This window comes from Meleagris gallopavo, chromosome 6 (assembly GCF_000146605.3).
Source record: "Meleagris gallopavo isolate NT-WF06-2002-E0010 breed Aviagen turkey brand Nicholas breeding stock chromosome 6, Turkey_5.1, whole genome shotgun sequence".
In the NCBI taxonomy this organism is placed as follows: Eukaryota; Metazoa; Chordata; class Aves; order Galliformes; family Phasianidae; genus Meleagris; species Meleagris gallopavo.
In genome coordinates this window covers 27,390,784-27,411,765 of record NC_015016.2, presented here as the reverse complement: position 1 = coordinate 27,411,765, position 20,982 = coordinate 27,390,784, and the positions used below count along the sequence as shown (strand labels likewise).

The 20,982-nt window shown below is 35.7% G+C and overlaps 1 protein-coding gene across 1 annotated transcript in view; it reads left to right on the top strand.

Annotated features, from left to right (window-relative positions):
• The window catches only part of CRPPA (CDP-L-ribitol pyrophosphorylase A), a 99,951-nt gene that overhangs the window by 38,401 nt on the left and 40,568 nt on the right, over positions 1-20,982 (top strand). Inside the window, exons 6-9 of the mRNA XM_031553916.1 lie at positions 4,559-4,604; positions 14,669-14,766; positions 19,809-19,898; positions 20,501-20,593. Of these exons, the coding sequence (XP_031409776.1) occupies positions 4,559-4,604; positions 14,669-14,766; positions 19,809-19,898; positions 20,501-20,593 (327 nt within the window). The remainder of the gene's footprint in view (positions 1-4,558; positions 4,605-14,668; positions 14,767-19,808; positions 19,899-20,500; positions 20,594-20,982) is intronic.

Here is a 20,982-nt window from a genome sequence, read left to right as displayed (position 1 = left end):
AATCTTAAACAGAAAGGTAATTTCCTGAATCTGCACTGCAAATTTCCTGTGCCATTTAGCAGCAAAATTTACTTACACATTGGTTGCCTAAAAGTCTTTCAGGATTTTTTCTGTGGAGATAATCTTTCTGAAACAGATTGTCTGCTTTCCTTTTTGGTCTTCTAAAGGACAGATTCTGCCATGCAATATCATAACGCTTATGTGAATGATAACAAAATAGATCCATGTTCAATTCATTCTTTGTAATGTTTTGATTCCCTGCCCACAGCAGAGGGGTTGAAACTAGATGATCGTTAAGGTCCTTTTCAATCCAGAAAATCCAGAATCTATGATTCTTTATTATCTGTAGAAGCTATTAATGCCCAGTAGACAGCACGAAGTCTTATGAACTAGACTTACAGAATAATTAAGATTGAAAGAAGTAGCTGGATGTCATCTAGGGGCCAGATTAGTTAGATTAATCTGGCTGTGCAGAGAGAGCTTTGTCCCTGTGAATTTTCAGTCTATCAAAGAATAGAAATTTCATGTAATCTCTGTAAAAACAATTCCTGTGATTATCTGTCCTTACATACAGACTTGTATTTCTGTAAGATCTGATCAGCATTTCCCTTGCTGCCTTTTGCAGTGGGAAAGGATGAGAGGAGAACAGAAAAAGCCTGCAAGAAAAGCTTAGTTTACTATATAACCAGTAATATGACCCATTCCTACATTTATCCTTCTGTTCTATGGACTGAACAAGCCAAGTTCTTTGCAGCCCTCTTCTAGACTTGCTCCACTTTATCAGTGCTTGATACTGAACAGTTCAAAACTGGAAACAGCACTCAGGTGTCTTTCCAACAGTACCAAGTACAGGGAAATAATTACTTCCATTTATGTTCTATCTACTTTATTACAGCCCAGTTGATTGGACTCCTCAGTATACTCCACACAGATTTTGGACAGAGAAGTTTGTTAGCTAGTGGCATACCCAAGAATATCATGGAGAAGGAGATTCCGCCCAAAAAGATGAAAATATTGTGGACCAGATAAAAAGAATTTCAGTGTTGACTGAAGTGTGTGGTGCATGACAATGACATTAGCGCCCATTTATGTGCAAATTCTGTGTTGCACATGGTGCACAGCAGCCAATCTGTTTTACATAGTATATGTAAGTATACTGGTGTCGTATCTTTAAAGTTCTTAAACATACTAACACTCTGTTCCCTACCTTTGTATTGAAGAGTCAGTGACATTTGTAAAGTTTATCAGAGCATTCAAGTCATAAAAATGATGAGATTTGTAAAATTTTCTGCAGCAAATGCACATAAATTTTGGAAGCTACAGAGGCATATAGCTCCTTCCTGTTTGAATAGCACACTTGTGTTGGTCACTCTATACCATGCTGTTTAGCCATTCTATGCCAGCGTTTGGCAGGTGACTCAAGGCAGTTGCATTAAAGAGGGGAAACGCTTCTCAGTTTGTAAAGTTTGATGAAATTCAGAAGACTGCCAGTTTTCTCAATTTATTTCTACCTATGAAATAGTTAGGAGCTGTTTATTACTGACCGTCTTTCAGAAGCAAGATTGTCTTTCCATAGCTTTTATAACTACATGATTTATAATATGTCGTTGTTTGTTTTCTATGAAGATTTTTAATACTAGGATGCACAATATTATATATGCCAAGAACTGATGTTGTTCCGATGGCCTGGTTGCTTTATTTCAGTGAGAGGAAAAAGGATATTCCATCCAGGTAGATGAGAACTGAAGTAGTAATACCTCAAAGATCTTTTGAGGTTTCAGAGTATGTGTAACAGGAAAACTGCAGTCAGTTAACATGTAGAGAACAGTTTGTGTATACCAGGTGTTATAAAAATTTTCATTCTGTGGACCTTGCATCTTTAAAGTACACATATGGTGTTTATAAGAATTCTGTTTGTACAAAGGTCATGCTTCCTATTTATTTGTTTGATCCACCATCTCACATCTGCTGTGATGGTGTCATTGCTAGGAAAATGTTGTCCATACAGTCCATCTTTCATTGGTCCAAATAGAGAAAGTCAGAAGGCTCCAAATCCAGATTATACAGGGGGTGTGGTAGGACAATCCATCCAAGATTGTTAGTGTGTTCCACAGTCTTCAAACTAGCATGGGGCCTGACAGTATTGTGTTGCAAGAGAAAGGCTGTCGTCTTCTCTGTCCTGACACTGGAAGTTTGAGCCTTCAGTTCAGTCAGTGTTGCAGTGTAGCGGTCAGATTTGATGATTTGTTTGGGCTCTAGGAAATACAGAAGAATCACTCCATGAACTGCTGTTTGGATTCTTGCTCGTAGTGATGCCACCATGTCTCATCACTGGTAAGGATTCAGCTCAGGAAACTGTCACCTTCAGCCTTGTATTCAGTTGGTTCTGACAAACTTGTGTATGATCTTCTGTTCCTGTGCGAGCATCATGGGACCCATCTGGTGCAAACATTGTGATATTCCAATATTGCTGCCATTGTTTTCAGTGCTTTGAAGCCAATGTTCAGCTCTGTACATGGTTCTCTGGTTGTAATCTGCTGATTCTCAAAGATGAGCTGATTGAATTGCTCTTTATTTCGTGAAATGACAGCTGTGTATGGCAGTTTGGAATATGGCTGGTCTTTTACATCTTTGTTCCCACTGCTGAAATACGTCACCCCATAACCTTACTGTGCTCACATTCACTGTTTCCATAAATGTTCAGCAAGTGTCAGTGAATATCAACAGGTGCATTTTTTCCTCATGGAGGAATTCAGTGATGCAGCTTTGCTTCATATGCATGTCCATCTCAGGTGCTGTTTTGTCAGACTGCCCCTGTGCTGCCATCTGTTGTGCAGAGACAAAATGTAACGGAGTATTGGCAGGAAGGTTCAACCTCTGCTGCCGTAAGCTGTGGGCCAACATAATAAAACAGGAGCGCTACTTTTGGATCAGCCGTCATGTATTAGGTGCACAAACTGTAGTATTAAATAACTCAAAGCTGTTGGAAAAGATTGTTTCTGTGTGCATTTGTTATTTTCTTGAAATGACAGTAGTCTGGTAGAATTATTAGTATCACAGAATCAAAAAACAAACAAACACCTCTCCAGCATTTCTGAGGTTTTTCAAATATAGCATATATTGGATTTCATAAAATAGATACAATAGTTTGTTTATAATACAAAATGGTAGAGAGGTTTACTAATAAAGACTAGTCTGCCTTTGGGGAATAAACATGTGTTGGTTTCATATTCTGCATTGGTGAGTTATTTGTGTTAATATTTGATACAGCAATTTCTGTTCTACAACAAATGCATTAAAAATGTCTTGAAATGCTGGGTGTTTGAGCGGACTATATGAAAACGAATGTTGTCACATGAAAATATAGTGTCTGAGTACTTAAAGTATGTAAATTTGATGTTGATCAGCAGTATAAGGAGTATACTGCTACAGGCAGAATTTGATTATCAAAGAGTTAGTGGACTAATGTAATTAATATAACCAACATGGAATGTTGTATTTATTTTGTGAAATCGACTCCAAGCCTGTTTTACAAGATTATAGTCTTGGCTCATAAGATGTTAGTGTTGATGTAGTACTTCATTGGCAGCAATTTCACTTCTGCTACATGGCGTTTTAATTAAAAATAAAAGATGACTATAACTGTTTTAGTCATTAATAGATTAAAAATTAGATAACTGGATATTAGATATTTTCTACAGTTTTCACCACAGGCAGAAGCTTTGTACTCCATAATATTGATACATAATCTGATACATTTTTACCTATGCTTTTTTTTTTTTTGCTAAGGACACAAAGTTTTATGGAGTTACAAGTAAATAGATAATTGATCAGAAGCAAACAAAGTATGAAAAGTAAATTAAGAAGTATTTGATAAACTAATGTAAGCAAAAGGCATGCATTTCATTTCAGCGAAATACAAAAACACACAAAAAAACCCCAAACCTTAGACCACACCTGTAGAATTGTTCTAGGAAGGTAGAGACTTTGAAAATGCTTTAGGGTTAACAGTAGCTAGCAAGCTTTTATTGTGGACAAAAATACCTTGTGTCAGCCATGGATATGGAAACAAGAAACAAGGCTCTCATTAGTAGTAATAATTTTACAGTGCTGAAAAAAATCACCCATATCAGTAAAAGAAATAACTAGGCTTCTACCTGGCTGGTTTTTAATCTTCACAAGTCCTTTCAACATGAATCTATTTCATGATGAAATTGCAGATTAGAAATACGTTTTTTTAAGGAATTATGAAGAATATATGAAAATTGGTGTGATATCATAGTTCAACGATTTGTTAAAGGGTTAAAAGTAGCCATATTTTCAAATGATTTCTAATCGGGTCTGAGTATTTTTAAAAATGTTTCAGGTTCTCCAATAGTATCTGCAACTTCTGTTCTCATGACTTGCCAGTGATATTTTATCATAATTAAGAAATTGACAATATCATTTCTTTACATTTAGTATTTTAAATGTAAAGAATTGCCTTCAAGGCATTGTTTTATTGGTTTTGCATTCCTTCCTGCTGTGTTAAATCTAATGAGGTTTGTCTGTCCTTTAGGTGACCTACAAGCGGGATCTGTATGCAGCTGAATCAATTATTAAGGGTATGTATTTGTCCTTATTGCTACAGTTTGCGTATTCCTGGGTCTATTATAGGTTTTTTTTTTTTTGTACACTGTTGTTTTAAATGTCTTTAAGAAAAGTTTTAAGATGAGTAAAATGTGCTTAAGCACATGACCATTCTTTTAGAGAATAAGTTTTTTCTAATATCCAACCTGAACCTCCCTTGGAGCAACATAAAGCCATTCTCTCTTGTCCTATTGCTACTTATACAGGAGAAGAGGCCAATTCCACCTTGCCATAACCTTCTTTCAGGTCATTGTTGAGGGCAATATGGTCTCCCCTGAGCCTCCACCAGAATAAACAATCCCAGTTCCCTCAGCTGCTCTTCATTAGACTAGTGCTTTAGACCTCTCACTAGTGTCATTGATCTTCTCTGGACACACTCCAGGGCCTTGATGTCTTTCTTATAGTGAGGGGCCCAAAACTGAACACAATACTTGAGTACTAGTAACCTCACCAGAGCTGAGTACAGAAGGACAGTTACCTTCCCTAGTCCTGCTCGCAATACTTTTCTGATACACGCTAAGATACTATTGGCCTTCTTGGCTACCTGAGCGTGTTTAGCTGAGCATTGATCAACATTCCCAAATCAGTTTCTTTCACACAGTCTTCCAGCCAGTCTGCCCTGAGCCTGTAGTATTGCCTGGGGTGGTTGTGGCCAAAGTGCAGGCCCTGGCACTTGTTCTTGTTGAACTCCATCCCATTGGTCTCAGCCCAGAAATCCAGCCTGTTCAGGTAATCAGCTCTTATTGTGTTAGATAGATTACTTAATATTTTCCAAGCAGTATTTTTAACTTATGGGAAGCTTTGAAAAATGGGGATGTAGTCTGACTTAAAATAGAAAATGTTCTCAACGTATGTTTTTTCTGCAATTTGTCCCACTCATATATATATATAGAGAGAGAGAGAGAGAGAGAGAGAAGAGAGAGATCTATCTATATCTATCTATCTATCTATCTGTATATATATACAGATGGTATTGGGTATTTACAAATATTATCCAATCAGAATTATTTCTGCCTGTAAGAGATTTTTGCAAATAAAATGTATAAGTTCTTGGCTTGACTTAGTGATTATCAAAGAATCGGTGTGCTCTTGGAATACTGTGTAGTAGTTTTCACTTAATTTTATTTGATCTTTCCTTGATAAAACAGCTTAGCTTGATTATAAATTTTTGAAAGCTTGCATACTGTTGCTTTGCGTGTCACATAAGTGAAATGAGTTGCAAGAAAAAAAACAGTTAATAGGACAAATCGATGTGGAAAACAGGAATTTCGTGGTGTAGTATGATATAGAATCAATACATGATTTTTATCTCATTGATGAGTGGGAATTAGAAGTAATACTTTAGTAATGGTTCAATGGAACAGAGGGAAGTCTCCAATCTTTGATAATTGCAAAACTAATTATATTAAAAAAAGACTTCTTTTTTCCTAGTCTAACTATAGATCGTATTCCACCAGTCATTAGGCTTGTCCATAACTAACTAGAGATCTGATTTGTTCCACTGACTTAACTTCAGTTAAATCATTAGTTTTTGTCATCAGTACTACGCTAGAATAGTAGTAAAGTATTAAATAAATCTTCTGAGACTCTATTTTTACCAGCAGCATCCAATTCATTTTATCTAGCAATATACTAATTTCTCTATACCTGTATGAGAATTCTCAATGAATTCCTACTCATAGGATACTATGATAGATAGTTTATGCATGCATTTACAGTGAAGGTTCTTTTAAAATTTGAAGTATTATCTATATTCTTAAAAAAATTATCTGTGTAGTAGAGACTTTAAAATAAAATTATCTCTAATTATAATATTAGTAAGGAAATTAGAGTCTGGTACAGTTGCTTGAATTTATTGTTAGATTACAATATTTGAAAATATTTATCAAGAATTGTGCTTTTTGTTATTCAGGCCTTTTGAAACCAATCACATCAGCATAAAATGATGCAAGTAATAAGTCAACTGCATGTAAAGTGTTGATCATATCTTGGCAAAGGCTCAGTCTTCAACTTGGAGTAAATCTCAGCAAACTCATATTTCCGTGTTAATTTTGTTCTCATTCTCCTTTTCCTACGTATCTTTCATATTTACTTTGCTGTTGAATACTGAGACTCAGACATTACTGGATCAAGTAGAACAATGTTCATCTGTTGTAGTTTCCATAGAAATAAGCAGGAGGTGTTACTTTTAGTGGGACCTATGCATTTATAATTGGGGCAAGAATACTGTAAATGACTGCTCATTTTTTTTCATACTGTTCACAGATATATATTTTACATGTGTATTTCATCATGTTATCACATTTTTTACTTTCACAATAGGTGGTACGGTCTTTTTCAGCTGTTGGTTATGGTAAAAAATTTATGTGGTTTTAAGTAGAAATAAAGACCTGCATAATGGTAAATCAGGTTAATCTCTTGTTTGATCTTCACTTATATGTTTTGTTACTATGCCACTATTTAATATATTTGCTTCAGCAACCGCAATAGTCTTTTATTGTGCCTGGTCTGTATGAAAAAACTAAGATCCTTAAAGTTTAGATTTGCTTTCACAGTGTTGCGGGAGCTAAGGAAGGGGAAACTTCATGTTCTTTTTATGCAAATAAGAGCCCTTAGATAATGAGAACACTCTACACTGGATTTATTTTACATAATTAAATATATTTAATGAAGTTTTGAGCAGACGCTGTTAGTGTCCACATCTGCATTTTGAAAGCTGTACCTTATCTTTTCTGTGCCCTTGAAAATGCTTCGAAAACCACATCTTCAGCTGATATGATAAGACTTAGTTTTGTAGCAGAGAATTGAGCCGTGTAGATTAAAATTAGGTAAGCATTTTATTCATAGTTTATGAAACAATGAATATATATATATTTAAGGGAAGATTTTAGTTTTAGATCTAGTGAAGCATTACCTTGTTGTTCCTGCGTTTTGCATCATGTGGTCACGTGGTTACAACAATAATGAGTTTAATGAAGAAACCTTAGTTTTATACAATAAATATTATTAGCTGTATTTTACTCTGTTGTGTTGCACCTGTGGGAAATGGTCAAGGAGAGGTCACCTTCCAGAATGGCAGCCATCCTGCAAGCCAAGGAGAGTTGTTAGGCCTTTTCTACTAGCTGGATAGCTGGGTGCATAACATCCTTTTCTCATGACTGCAGAACCCTCTACCCAGCTCAGTATGAAGTGTTCCTACTTGTCATTACCCTTTTGTGTTTTCTCCCATAACTTAGATAGCCGTCTGCTGTGTGGTAGCATAAATAGGTGCCCCTATTTATGAGCTTCTGTGTTAGGGAACTATAAGAGTCATGCAGGTGTCATGGAGTCTGATGGGAAAGTGACTGCTGCAAGAAAGGAGCAGTTGCTATGCAGTCTTTCTTCTGAGAGTTTCAGCAGCGCTCTTCTGCTAACTCCAGCCTGCATAGAGATATGAATTTGGGTAGTAGAAGTCACCAGTATCCTAAGTATACTACTGTGCTAGCAAGAGGCCCACGTGCTTGTGAGTTTCCACATACTCCTTAGAGACATCCTCACAGATAGTTTTTTTGGAAACATTCCACTTCTTTTTCTTTCTTTTTCCATCTTTGGGATGATGATAACTTCCTAGAAAAATATTTACAGCAGAAATATCTATTTTCTCTTTACTGTTTTTTGCTAGATGCTTTTGCTTAAGTTTTGTCTGTAACCTTGCTGAGCGTAGTGGGCAGAACCTTTGTGTTTGGTCTGGTAGGCCTCAGAAGCACTGTACTACTAGGATGTCCCTGTTTGTATAGGTGCCAGTTCCTGATATTAGATATCACTTTGGATATGAATGGTGTTACCTGTGGGATGGTGATCTACATGAATGTGGTTCTTTGAGTTGAGTTTTTGATGAGGATGTGGTCCTGTATCACATACTTGGGTGGATTCAGGCCCCAGGTTCAGACTGAGTAGAATGCCTGAACGCACAATTCTGTATGATGCTGTCAGGCTGGGTTGCAAAGCATTAGATCTGAACGTGCCACATAGCATGATCTTAAGCTCCTCTGGAAGAGTCCCTAAAGATAAATGTGTGGGCTGGTGGGATGGAGGGCACTAAGTGCACTGGTCTTACACTGGCTTCCCACTGCTGGGGAGTCTTCACAGCGCCTCATTTCTTCAGTGATGAGTCATGTAATTTACTTTGCTAGATGCACATTTTGTCACAAGAGGAATTTAGGAGTGATCAAGAGTGTGTATATACACATGTAACTTTGGTATCAGTGCTCCAAATTTCGTATCATTTACATTTATACTTAATAGTGACTTGAAACTGCTATTTCCTTCAACTTCAGAGAATACTTTATCTTTTTTGTTAATGTGATTGCTTTATTTAGAAAATCCTTTTAAGCTATATTTAAAGTACTTATTTGAGAATTTTTCAGCCAACTGTTCACTTTCTGGTTTTAAATAGTGACTTGTTTTGACTTTTAAGCGTAGATCAACTGATCTTCAAATGTTTAAGTTTTTATGCTAGAATATTAAGGTTATATTTGTGCCTGTGGACAGTTTTGCTAAGGAATATGTTATTTGTGGTTCAGTTTGAACTACTACATAACTTGCTGTTATTTTTCCTTTGAGGCACTTTTGCATTTCTTTGTCCATATATTAAATTATAATTATTTAATTAAACCAATACAGGAAAAATGATTATGGTAACAAGTACCTGGCAATTAAATGTCTGAAAAAAAAATACAATTAATCATGTGTCTATAATTACGAGACTGCTTTTTTAGTCAGTCATATTACAAAAAGAAGCAAGTCCCGAGTGTTTTGCAGAAGCACAGCCAGTTTTTTAACTGCTAGCCTAATTAGATGTAATAATGGACAAATTTCAGCTTGTTAAACTTTACTCAAGTAGAAGTAAGGAAAATGTACGTGCATACATGCATTGTACTTTACAGATTTGTATTTATAAGTTAATATGTCATTTTCATTCAAGGTAATAAGTGAAATACTTCAGTAATGTAAATGGACTATTATTTATCTTTTGAGACTGTTTTCATAAAATGTATTAGTAGTTTGCTTATTTCCTCTAGTTTCTTTTAAACAACCACTTTATGAAAATCTCAGTGCTAACAATTTTTTAAAACATTAACTTAGTGCTCTTCTTAATTAAGGAGGTAAGAGCTTGTAGAGTATACAGACAAGGTGCCACATGCTTACTTTTAATAGTCTTCAAGGAAGAAAACATCATCTTACAATAAGGGTGACTCATCTAGAAATGCAGTTAAGATCAGGGTAATACAAAACATCCTAAAAATATTTCCATTACGACTACTGCCCTCAGGGCAAGTATCTTTGAACTCTAGTTCCAACGTGTAAACTTTAAATGTTTCTTCTCAGTAAAACAGAAACGTAATTTAGGGTTTGACTCTTTCCCTCTCCTGGTTTTTCTTAAGGGTCCTTATTCTGCAGTGACTTTTCAACAGATGTACACTTGCAGATTGTATACTTTGCCTTCCTATTTGGCTGCATGAGTATCTGCTTCCATAGATGTGTACACAATTAAATTTTGCAAGTCGAAAGAAAAATAAGTCACTCTGCAAGTAATGCTGCTTATTTATTTCTGTGGAAAATACAACAGATACAAAAAGCACAATAACGCTATTTCACAGTGCAAATTTGCAGCTACAAAACACTATTTTTCAGCATAGTCACCAGCCTTATCTGTGCGTTTTTGCCAGCAACGAACAAGAGCCTGCATACTGTGCTTGTAAAAATCCATACCAGAGAAGGTGACTCACTGTTTCACACTACTGTGATGGCATTATTGCAAGGAAAATGTTGCCCACGCAGATGAAATTTCACTGTGCTCACATCCACCTTTTTGTCTCCATAAACGTTCAGCAAGCTTTAGTGAATGTCAGTGGGTGCCATTTTCCTACATGGAGGAATTCAATGATGTACCTTTGCTACATATGCACTTCCATGTCACATGCCACTTGATTGGATTACCCCTCTGCTGCCATCTGTCTCACAGCAACATGATGTAAAGAAATATTGGTGGAAATATTTCAACCTCTAGTGTCATGCTACCAATATCTGCCTCTGACATTGTGGGCCAGCATTATAAAATAGGAGATATTACTTTCAGAGCAGCGCTCATACATTTGAACTATTATAGCTACTTACAATGTTTTGTGCTATATGAAGAATCTGTGTGATTAAAAAAGACAAGTTTTTTTTGTTTGTTTTTTGTTTTTGTCAAAGAAAAGATCATCCTAAAGGCTGCACTCCTATGAGTACACTGTAGTAGTGCCCATTAGCCAGTGGCTGTTTTTCACATTGCAGCAAAGAAATAGAATAGCAGGTGAAGAGGTATTCCTCAGAATAGTTATTGCTGGATGAAAATAACACTCTTCCTCATCTTCTGTCACTGAATATTCCTCTCCTTTTTGTATGTTAGTATTGGTAGATGCAGTATCAAGTTTGTTTTTGGTTTTTGTGGCTACAAAGCAATGTGGAATGAGTAAACAAAAATTATTAGATATTTTTGGTTATTTTAATTTCCAAAAGTTAAAATGTTTACATTTCCTAGCTGAAATTCTCTTATACTTTTCTGAAGATTTTAGAGAATTCTTTTTCAAGCTATGTTGTTTATTGTTTTGCTCTCAGCAAAAATAGGTTACATTGATCTTTTTGTGACACTTCAAAAATGAGTCTGGTGCAATCTATGTGCATTCATTGCACTGGAGTAATCATAGAATGGCTTGAGTTGAATGGATCCTTTAAGGTCATTGAGCTCCAACCCTCTGCTTTGAACTGGGCTGCCAACCACTGTATCAGGCTCTACATCAGGATGCCCAGAGCCCCATCCAGCCTGGACACCTCCAGGGATGGGAAATCCACAGCTTCTCTGAACAAGGGATTAAATAGTTTTCAACTATAGATTTTCTTAATATATACAGTGCTACAGAAACCAGGAGGCCTGTATTTCAGCCAAATGTTTAGATAATACAAGCAAAACTCCTAAGTAATGCGTAGTCTGTTAATGGCATTTTTGCAGGGCTGTTAGGAAAGGGGAATTTTTAATATATGTGCCTGTAATTTCTTTATGTATTAGTATATTGAGTATAAAATTTAAATATTTAACATCACTATGTATTTACAGTTGTCTGCATAGCAATTCTTTATTTTACTGTCATGAACTTTGGTCGAATGTGGGAATTGAACAAACAGTTGTTGCCAGGGAGTAACAATGTTCCTAAAATGATGACCACCAAATTGATTTCCTTTACAAATCTGTACAGGTTAATTGTAATATTTCAATATTATGTCACTAGAAGCTAATGTGAGGAAATTTTTAATTTTATCAGGAATGCTTTGTCTAATAAAATTACAAAAATAAAACTTTATGGAAGAAATTAATGTGTACCAGTAACAGGGGAAGGAACATGTATAGGAGGTGCTCAGTATAAAGGATAATGAACTGGGAGGTAAATACCCAAAGTCTGCGGAAAGAAAATAATGAAAAATTTGTGAAGTTGGGACTCCTGTAACAAAATGTACGTATTTTTGACATTAAATATTAATATCTTAAGCTAGTATCTGGTACCTACTGTTACAGCTGGTGGTGATCTAGTCAGTATTGTCTTGGGAGCAGTTAATCTTCTTTGAAAGTGAATAACTGAAATGTGCCAGATAAATTCCTTCCTAAAAATGCTTCTTTATTGCCTGTACAAGGTGATCTGTGTGTCTGCACTAGGGTTGCCTGAAGTAGGGAAGGTAAAATCCCGCTGGGGAATCTTTGCTTTGTTGCCTGATGCAACATGAAGGAGTCTACTGTAGAGAGAAAGCAGTTTAAATTGAATAAATTCTGAAATCCTGTATCAGATTTATCTTTAATGAAAAAAAAAAGCCTCCTACTTTCCTCCCAGAGGCATATAACGTTCAACTGATTAGAATTTGGCAGTGTTAAAGAGTTTAACTATTTTTAACTTTATGCCATAATATGCTCCAAATATATATTATATGTGTAGTAGTGTTGGGAAGGTTACTCCATAATCAGGTACATCTGGGAAGAAGTTAGGGGACAATGGGAGACAGGTGTTGGGAAGAGAAGGTTTCCAGGGCAATAAGTTGAAAATAATAGAGGAAGAAGAAGCCAAAGTAATAGATATTTTGATAGGTAATATAATAGTGAGGGGTAAGATTGGGAAGATGAAGTATCAGTGTGTAGACAAGAGGTAAAAGGAAAAAAATTAGAACAAGGGAGTTCCAATTCAGTAAAAGGAACATGAAGACAGTGAAGCAGTGAGTAGTCTCCCTGGAGAGGTTATGCAGGCTCTGTCCCCAAAGAATTTCAAGATTCATGGGGTTAAGTGACTGTCCTCGTAGGCTTTGAGCAGAAGTTTGTAATGGAGATCAACTGAGGTCCCTTCCAGTCTGATGAGAAACAAAATTTTGTTAGCTGAATGTTAATATTATGGATGTCATGGCTTTAACGTGGCTCTACAGAACAAAATAATTTGATTCACCTAGACAGACTTCTAAAAACCAGCAGTGAAATACTGCATGTAGTTAGTTTGCCCTCAGCCAGCAGACTACCTGAAGTCAGAGGGAGCTGTAGCCAGTGCTCCTGCTGCCTTCCTGCGTTCACTGTGGTAATGCTGTGCAACAGCTAGATGGATCAGCTTATCAGAGCTGGCACACAGGCAGTCTTGAAGGGAAAGACTGTGCTCAGCCTTTTTTCCCCATAATGCAGCAAAGATGCAGACCATTTAAGTTGTCGCAGAATTTTTTTTGACTACTTGATAGAGTTGATGTTTAAATTGAAAGTGACTTTTAAACTTCAGCTAGAGAATTGCTGCTTTGTTAGCTTGATTTTTGTAAACAAACAAAAAAAATTCTCAGACTTCTTTCATGTTCCTCTTGATCTTTTAAAAGCATTCAGTATTTTTTTAATGTGTACATTTTCATTGCTTTCATTTTTTCATGCTCCAGCATTGCATTCCTTCTCCAATTTAAAAATGTTTTCATCCTTCATTTTAAAGTTTTCTTCTTTATTAAATTCAAGCTGCAGCTCTTTCTTACTCTTTTTGTGCTGGTCTTCTTTCTAATGTATGTTACAGGAAGTTAGAGGTTTAGGGCGGATGGGAGTGATGCGCTTTTATAGTTGCAGACATTCAGCAGCCTCTTGCTGGATACATTTGACACTCCTTGTTGATAGCTAACTTCTTTTATAAAAGGACTATCAGTCTTAAGTTGTGGTGCCTTTCTGGATTCCACAGCCTTCTTCCACATGTGGATTTTTGTAGTAGCTCCAATCTTACTTTATTAAATTAGTTCCAAAGAATCTGAGTTTCAGAAATCTGAAATGCCACTCTGTTTTATTATGTACATCCATCTTTTATCTGCATTTCATGTCCAGTACTAAATTCAGGTGGCTCTTGCTCTTTGATTTCAATCTACCCACTTGTTGCTTTCTACTGATAAGAAATTAATTCAATATGGTTTTCCTGCTAACCCATATTTTAGACTATACAGTTATTCTGTATTAAATAGAAGCAAACTCTGTTTTATCTTCAGTATATTTTTCTGCCCACTGAATCTGTGGAAAGTTTTCTCCCATAGTTGTGGCATCCTGTGATCTACCGTCCTGTGAGAGCTGATCATGCGTTTTTGTTTTCTCACTTTCAAAGTTGCTAATACTACATTCAGTGGCATTGAATTGATAAGCAGCATAAATATTTCAAAAAGTTATTTTCTTGGTGGTCATCTAATGGTAGTAATGTGGATCTGAGCAAATATCTTTTCACAGATACCCATTATTTAAATATGATATTTTAAAATGGTAAAAAAAAATAATTTAAAATAAGTTTTAAGTTTTAAGAACTTAAGTTTCACACGTAAGTGTGTTTATGTTAATTGTACTTTGAAAGAGGTCTTAAAATTAAGTGTACAGCTGATGAAAAAATTCTACCAGGAGACAGCAGTATATGTATTGAAGGTAATGTTTAATGGATAAGTAATTTATTTATTTTTTGTATGAAATGTTTTTTTTTCTTGGTTGCAGACAGCTTATCACAACAAATTTGTATTATTACTGATGTGAAGGAAGCTGCTGTGAAAGTAGGTTTTGTCCTTCATGAATCACTAAGAAGCCAAATAAAAGTAAGTATTATTTCTTGTTCTCGCAACTCATAACAAATTATCTAAATTCTGAATACAGACTCTGAGACCTCCTGCATCATTTGAGTATTTAATAAAAAGGATTACCACCAGGTGTGGAAGTTACCAAGAATCATCTCCTGCCTAATTATGCTGTAGAGAGGGATCTTACTGATGCTTTTTAAAATATATTTATTGGATTAGAGGAGAAATTGGATCCAGACTGCAGAGAGGCCATGTTCTTTAAAGTTTATGAATTCAGTGAGCCCAAATTGTTACAAATACATTACAGAAGAAATGCTTCTGTTACTTTGAAGTCTGAATTAAGGTCTAAACCAATTAAGGAACAAGCTGTATTCCTGAATAACTGTGAATGTAAGGTTCAGCCTTTTGGCAGAGAGATAAGGAGGTGCATTTCTCTCACAGTGAATGCTTATTGAAGCATTGCTGAAAATTGATGGACTTTTCCACTGACATTTAGCTATCTTTTCTTTGTTCATTATTCCCGCCAATGGAGCTATCACATATTTTCATTTCCCAAATATGATTAACATTTGGTAATTAGAGATATCTTGACTGATAATAGAGTAATTCTTAATTCTTAATTATGTGATTATCTTTCTTTTACACAAAGAAACAAAGCAGGAATAGCTGTTCAAAAGTATAGGTTTCCCAATTTGTGTAATTGTAGTTTTATAATGTATTTTGTTTGTGTCTATTGATCTGCTTTTTGTGCTCAGTTAATATGGGATGTTATTGTATACTGAACTGACTGATCCACATTTTGAAATGAAACTTAACGTTGTACTTTCAGCTTTTATCTGGAAGCAATTGTATTTATTAGGGAACATCACTGTTTTTATCAATTGCATATCCACATTTTAAAACGTTAGTAGAGTTGAATAAGATTTTTTTTTCTTGTCTGAGTAGCTGTGTGATGGAGCAGAAGTCTTTTTTGTCCTCACTGATACTATATCCATTACTAGTTTTCCTTTTCTTCTCTCTTTAAACTGTTCTGCAATTGGTAGGAAGACATCACATTCCCATGTTAAGAAAAACAGTCCAATCTTTAAACATTGAGTTAAGCAAACACACTTTTATGCATCTCTGTCTTTTGCTTTTAAACACAAAAATGTCATAAGCACTTCAAAGCCAGTAAGAAAAAGGAAATAACTTGTTTGAACAATACCTTTATGAAGCCAAATTGAATAACTTCAAGTCACATTTGTGTCAGAATTAATTAAAATCTGCAACATCTTTGGATCTTTTCATTGCAGAAACGACTAGCTGTTGGGTGGGTCAAGCATTTGATCCTACGGGGCATTTGAATAAACCATACATAAAATTACCATAAACAAGGTAATGAAAGAATAAAGTGAATGGATTCCTACTGATATGAGACTGATTCTTTTTTGATGACTCATTTAAATGAGTCTAAATGATGATGTCTAGTGCTTTAGGAGGAATAGACAAGGAAGGATAGGTGGTGGGGTGGTTCTGTGTTAGGGAGAGTTTTTTGACTCTGTAGAGCTCTATACTGGGAGTGATATGATTGAGTTGTTATTGGAGAGGATCAGGGGAAAGGCCAGTGAGGCTAACATCCTGTTGAAAGTTTGTTGTAGACTGCTCAACCAGGATGAAGAAACAGACAAAGTGTTCTATGTATAGGTAGCTGGCTGAGTTCACTTGGTCAGTAGCTCTGGTTCTTCTGGCGGGAACTTCAGCTTACCTGACATCAGCTGGTACAACTGAGAGGAGGCAGTCTAGGACATTCTTGGGGTGTGTGAAAGATAACTTCCTGACACAGCTGATAAGAGAGCGTACCAGGATAAGCATCTCATTAGGTCTGCTTTTTACGAACAGAGAAGGAATGGTTGGAGTGATTGGAAGTTGTCTTGGTCATAATGACCATGAAATGATTGAGATTTCTTTCCTTGGTGAAGTCTGGAATGGGGTCAGCAAAACTGCTACCCTGAACTTCTGGAGGACAGACTTTGGACTGTTTAGATTGTTGGTTGAGAGAATCCCTTGGGAGTCAGTCCTGAAGGGCATAGGAGTCCAGGAAAGCTGGATGTTGCTCAAGAAGGAAATATTAAAGGCTCAGGACTAGGCAACAGGCTGCCTCATGTGTTGGAAGATGAGCTGGCAGGGAAGAAGACAGGCCTGGCTAAACAGGGAGCTTTTGCTAAGACTGCAGAAGGAAAAAAAAAGACAGTTTATGGTCTTTGGAAGAAGGATCAGGCAACTTGAGAACAGTATAAAGATATCAGTAGTGTATGCAGAGGAAAGATTAGAAAGACAAAAGCCCAGCAAGGACTTAATCTAGCCACAGTTGTTAAAGATAGTAAAATATATTTTTACAAATAAATTAAGAACAAGAGGAGGAAGAATCTCCTGCCTTGCAGTGGGGGACGTTATCACTGAGGGCAAGGAAGAGTCTGAGGTTCTCAATGCCTTCTTTACTTCTGTCTTTAATAGTCAGGCCTGTTGTCCTCAGGTTACTCAGCCCTCTGAGCTGGAAGTCTGGGGATGGGAAGCAGAATAAACTCCCCTCAATAGTCTTGACTGCAGTAATGTAGCATGCATGAAACAATCAGGGAATCAGGTCTAGCCAGTATGTGTTCATGAAAGGCTGGTCTTGCTTGACCAACCTAATTGCCTTCTATGACCAGATGACTTGCCCAGTGGATGAGGGAAAGATTATGGATGTAATCTACCCAGACTTTAGCAAAACTAAATACTTCAGCAAAGCTAAATACTGTCTCCCACAGTCTTCTCCTAGAAAAGGTGGCAGCCCATCACTTGGACATGTATAGTCTTTGTTAAGAACTGAAGGGCTGGGCCCAGGGAGTGGTGGTAAATGAAGTTAAATTCAACTGGTGACCAGTTACTAGCAGGATTCCTCAGGGGTCAGTACTGGAGGTGACCCTGTTTAATATCCTTATGGACTATCTGGATGAGGGGATGAAGTATACCCTCACTAAGTTTGCAGATGACACTAAATTCAGTGAAAATGTTGATCTCCCTGAGGACATGAAGGCCCTACAGAGGGATCTGGATAGGCTGGATCAATGGGCTCAATCTAGCTGTATGAGTTTTAACAGCACCTAGTGCTGAGTCCTGCATTTTTGTTACAGAAACCCCATTTCTCACTAGAGATCTGGGGCAGAGTGGCTGAAAAGCTGCCTTGGACACCAGTTTGGAGAACCATTTTATCAGGGATCAGGTCATTACTTAATGATATTTATGTTATCGTTTGAATGAGATGAATAAAAGCATGGGTTATCATCATTGATAATATGTCTTCTATAACTTGAAAACATTAAACAAGAAACCTGGGATAAAACTAGAAAAGACAGAAATGATCTGTGAATCTTTAAAAATACTGCTTGAAAAATACTGATTTTACACATCATTGGAAAAATAAAAATCATGCCCATGCTGGCCAATGATCTGAGAAATAAAAATAGTAGCATACATGTTATGATCACTTTATTTTTCTTAACTTTTCAGAACTTTGGAAAGATGGTGTAGCACAATCCCAGCTGTTCTAGAGTCTGCTTTTTAACAAATAAATCGATATGTAACTCCACTAAGCCTTTTCAGAGACATGCTTTCTTCCTTCTTTTTTTAATGTGTTCATTTTGAATTGAGTGTAAAAATTCTTAAGAATTTTTTATTATTATTATTTGTTTATAGAACAGCATGTTAAATTATTTTTTTTTCCTACTATTCTAATAGAATGAAGTAAAAAATGATGATATAAAGAGGCATTAGTTGTTCAGTTCATAGAATTCAAACTGACTTTACTAGTTAGGAATTCACTTAGTTTACCAGAAAAATTACTTGTGAAGTGATATGCAAAAAACATGAATATAGCTAATCAAGTTCTTGTTTGCATTTTACTAGAGGAGTGTGTGTGCTGCGTGAATCTGTGCTCATTTGAGAACACATGCATAGTTTCAATGAAATCATACAAGGAAAGGGACAGAATTTGGCATCTCGTGTAGGAAGGGTTTTTTTTTTTGAAGCTAATAGGCATTGTATGTTTATGAAGATTTGAAAAGCTCTTTAGCTGAACAACCCACTAGTGAAAGGAGATGTGTGGATATGCATATACTGCTCATATATGTTTGTCTTGGTACCATTTTGTGATTCCACCCCTTACAGAATGTAGTCCTAGCTATGCTTACTTTTCCAAGAGAGGAATCTGATTCCTCTCTGTTTATTTTTCCTGAATAATATAGCTGTAAAACAAAATCTTGCTGTACTACTTAATCAAATTGTTCAAGTTAAATGGAAAATGATACACTTAATCATTTTTGAATTTTCTGGAATGCTTAAGCATTGTGCATTCTGGTATGCTAGGGAAAAAGTAGGACTACTTATTTGGGTCATGTTCCATTTACCTTCTGAAAAGTCTTGCAGAATATGCTCCAGTTCATTTCATTACGTAGAAGATTGTGAATACATCTGGAATTTCTGATTTTACTTCAGCAGAAGTTCAATTTCGTAGTTGGTGTTACAAAATAAATGTTCTCTTTTCAGGAAAAATTCTAAATGATTCTCATGAACAAAATTTCAGTATACCTGTGCAACAGTTCATATATACTTAATCATTTATTTTATTTTTTTATGAAGACAATATATATGTATTTTTTGAACTTCATAAAGATTTGCTCAGAATCAGAGAACTAAAATAATTTGGTTGTCTTACTGTATTACCAGCCTTTCATCTCTGGTAACAATTGAACACCCTAATCCAGGCAGTAGCTCTAGTGTATATGATACTTTCAGGGCTGATTTTGGAGTGGTTCCCTCTAGCAGCACATTTCAGGAAAAATTTTCAAAAATCTCTGCAGGCTGTTGGACTGTGTGCTGCACTGTTGAGTAATCTAAAAGTTTGAGCAGTATTTAATTCTTATGTAGAAAATAATATTTTCCAGTTTTACGCCATCTGAATTAACAATCTCTTGGATGATTGTAGAAGCTTTCACGGATATAAGTCTAATTCATAAAGTAATAGTATCTATTTTTTTAATCAGGTTGAAACTATATCAATATCTCTAAGCAAACAAGATAACCATCTACAGAACATCTTTTCAGGACAGTACTACAATTTTGTTTGCATAAATGTAAGTAGGAAGGATGTATGCTTTTATCATTTGCACGAAAGTTTACTAGTAATAGCAAGTAAGAAGTACGTGTTTGAATAATACATTTTTTCCTAACCCCTTGATTTATCTGTACTGACATTTGTTTTTTCTGATATACATCAAAATCAACTCTTGACCTGCTGTTACATTGCTTCTCTCCTGATTTTGTACTTCCTTTAGTATATTTCTAAACCACCTGTAAACAAGAGAGGTGCAACTGTAAGTTATTTAAAATTTCCTTTTGTAGAGATTATAGTAAAGTGTCTTAAGAAGAGTACTTTGTGTGTAGTCATCTAACTGTGCATTGCCAGCGTGGCCAAAATAAGGGCCCTTGTATAGGAACAGAAGTGTTTTAGTTGAACTATATCTGAGATTCATTAAGATCCTTAAGCTTGTTGTATATATTTCTTAAAGGTAATAGTCTGCAATTTTTTCAAACAATCATAGTTTATCTGGCAAAAGCGCTAAAATATATAAAACAAACAAAAAACTTTTTTGGTAAATAATGGACCTTTGAATTCCTTTTGAATGTAATAATTCTTAGATGTTTTCAATAATTCTGATCACTTTTGTTCATTTAGGATAAAAAGTATGCCACTGAAGAAATCCAGCAGCTAGTGGATATGTTAGAAGAATCAAACATTCCTCTCTTACATCCGGTTGTTCTTATTTCAGTATGTAACTCCTATAATTTCCTGTAGAAAGTATCTAATGAAGTGTTTTTTAACAGTTATTCTCTGTTTAGACTATTTTGAGAGACACTGCTGTGTCTCAATGAAATTTAAAATTTGAATTGTAAATTAAGCTGTGAAGAGTGTCATTTGCATTTCAGCAAAAATAGTGCATTCTGACAGAGAATAAACCAACACAAGCAAAAGGTAAATTATCATACAGTTCTGTAAGAGGTATGTTATGGCTGTTCATATTGACTTGCTAACTTTTGCTGTTCTGTTGTTTTCCGTCTTCTCTGGGGATGCCACAAATGATGCCATCTGCTAGAATGCTCAATAGAAAGAAAATGGAATGGCTTTATTTTTCTGTTATGTAATTTCTTAAAAATTTT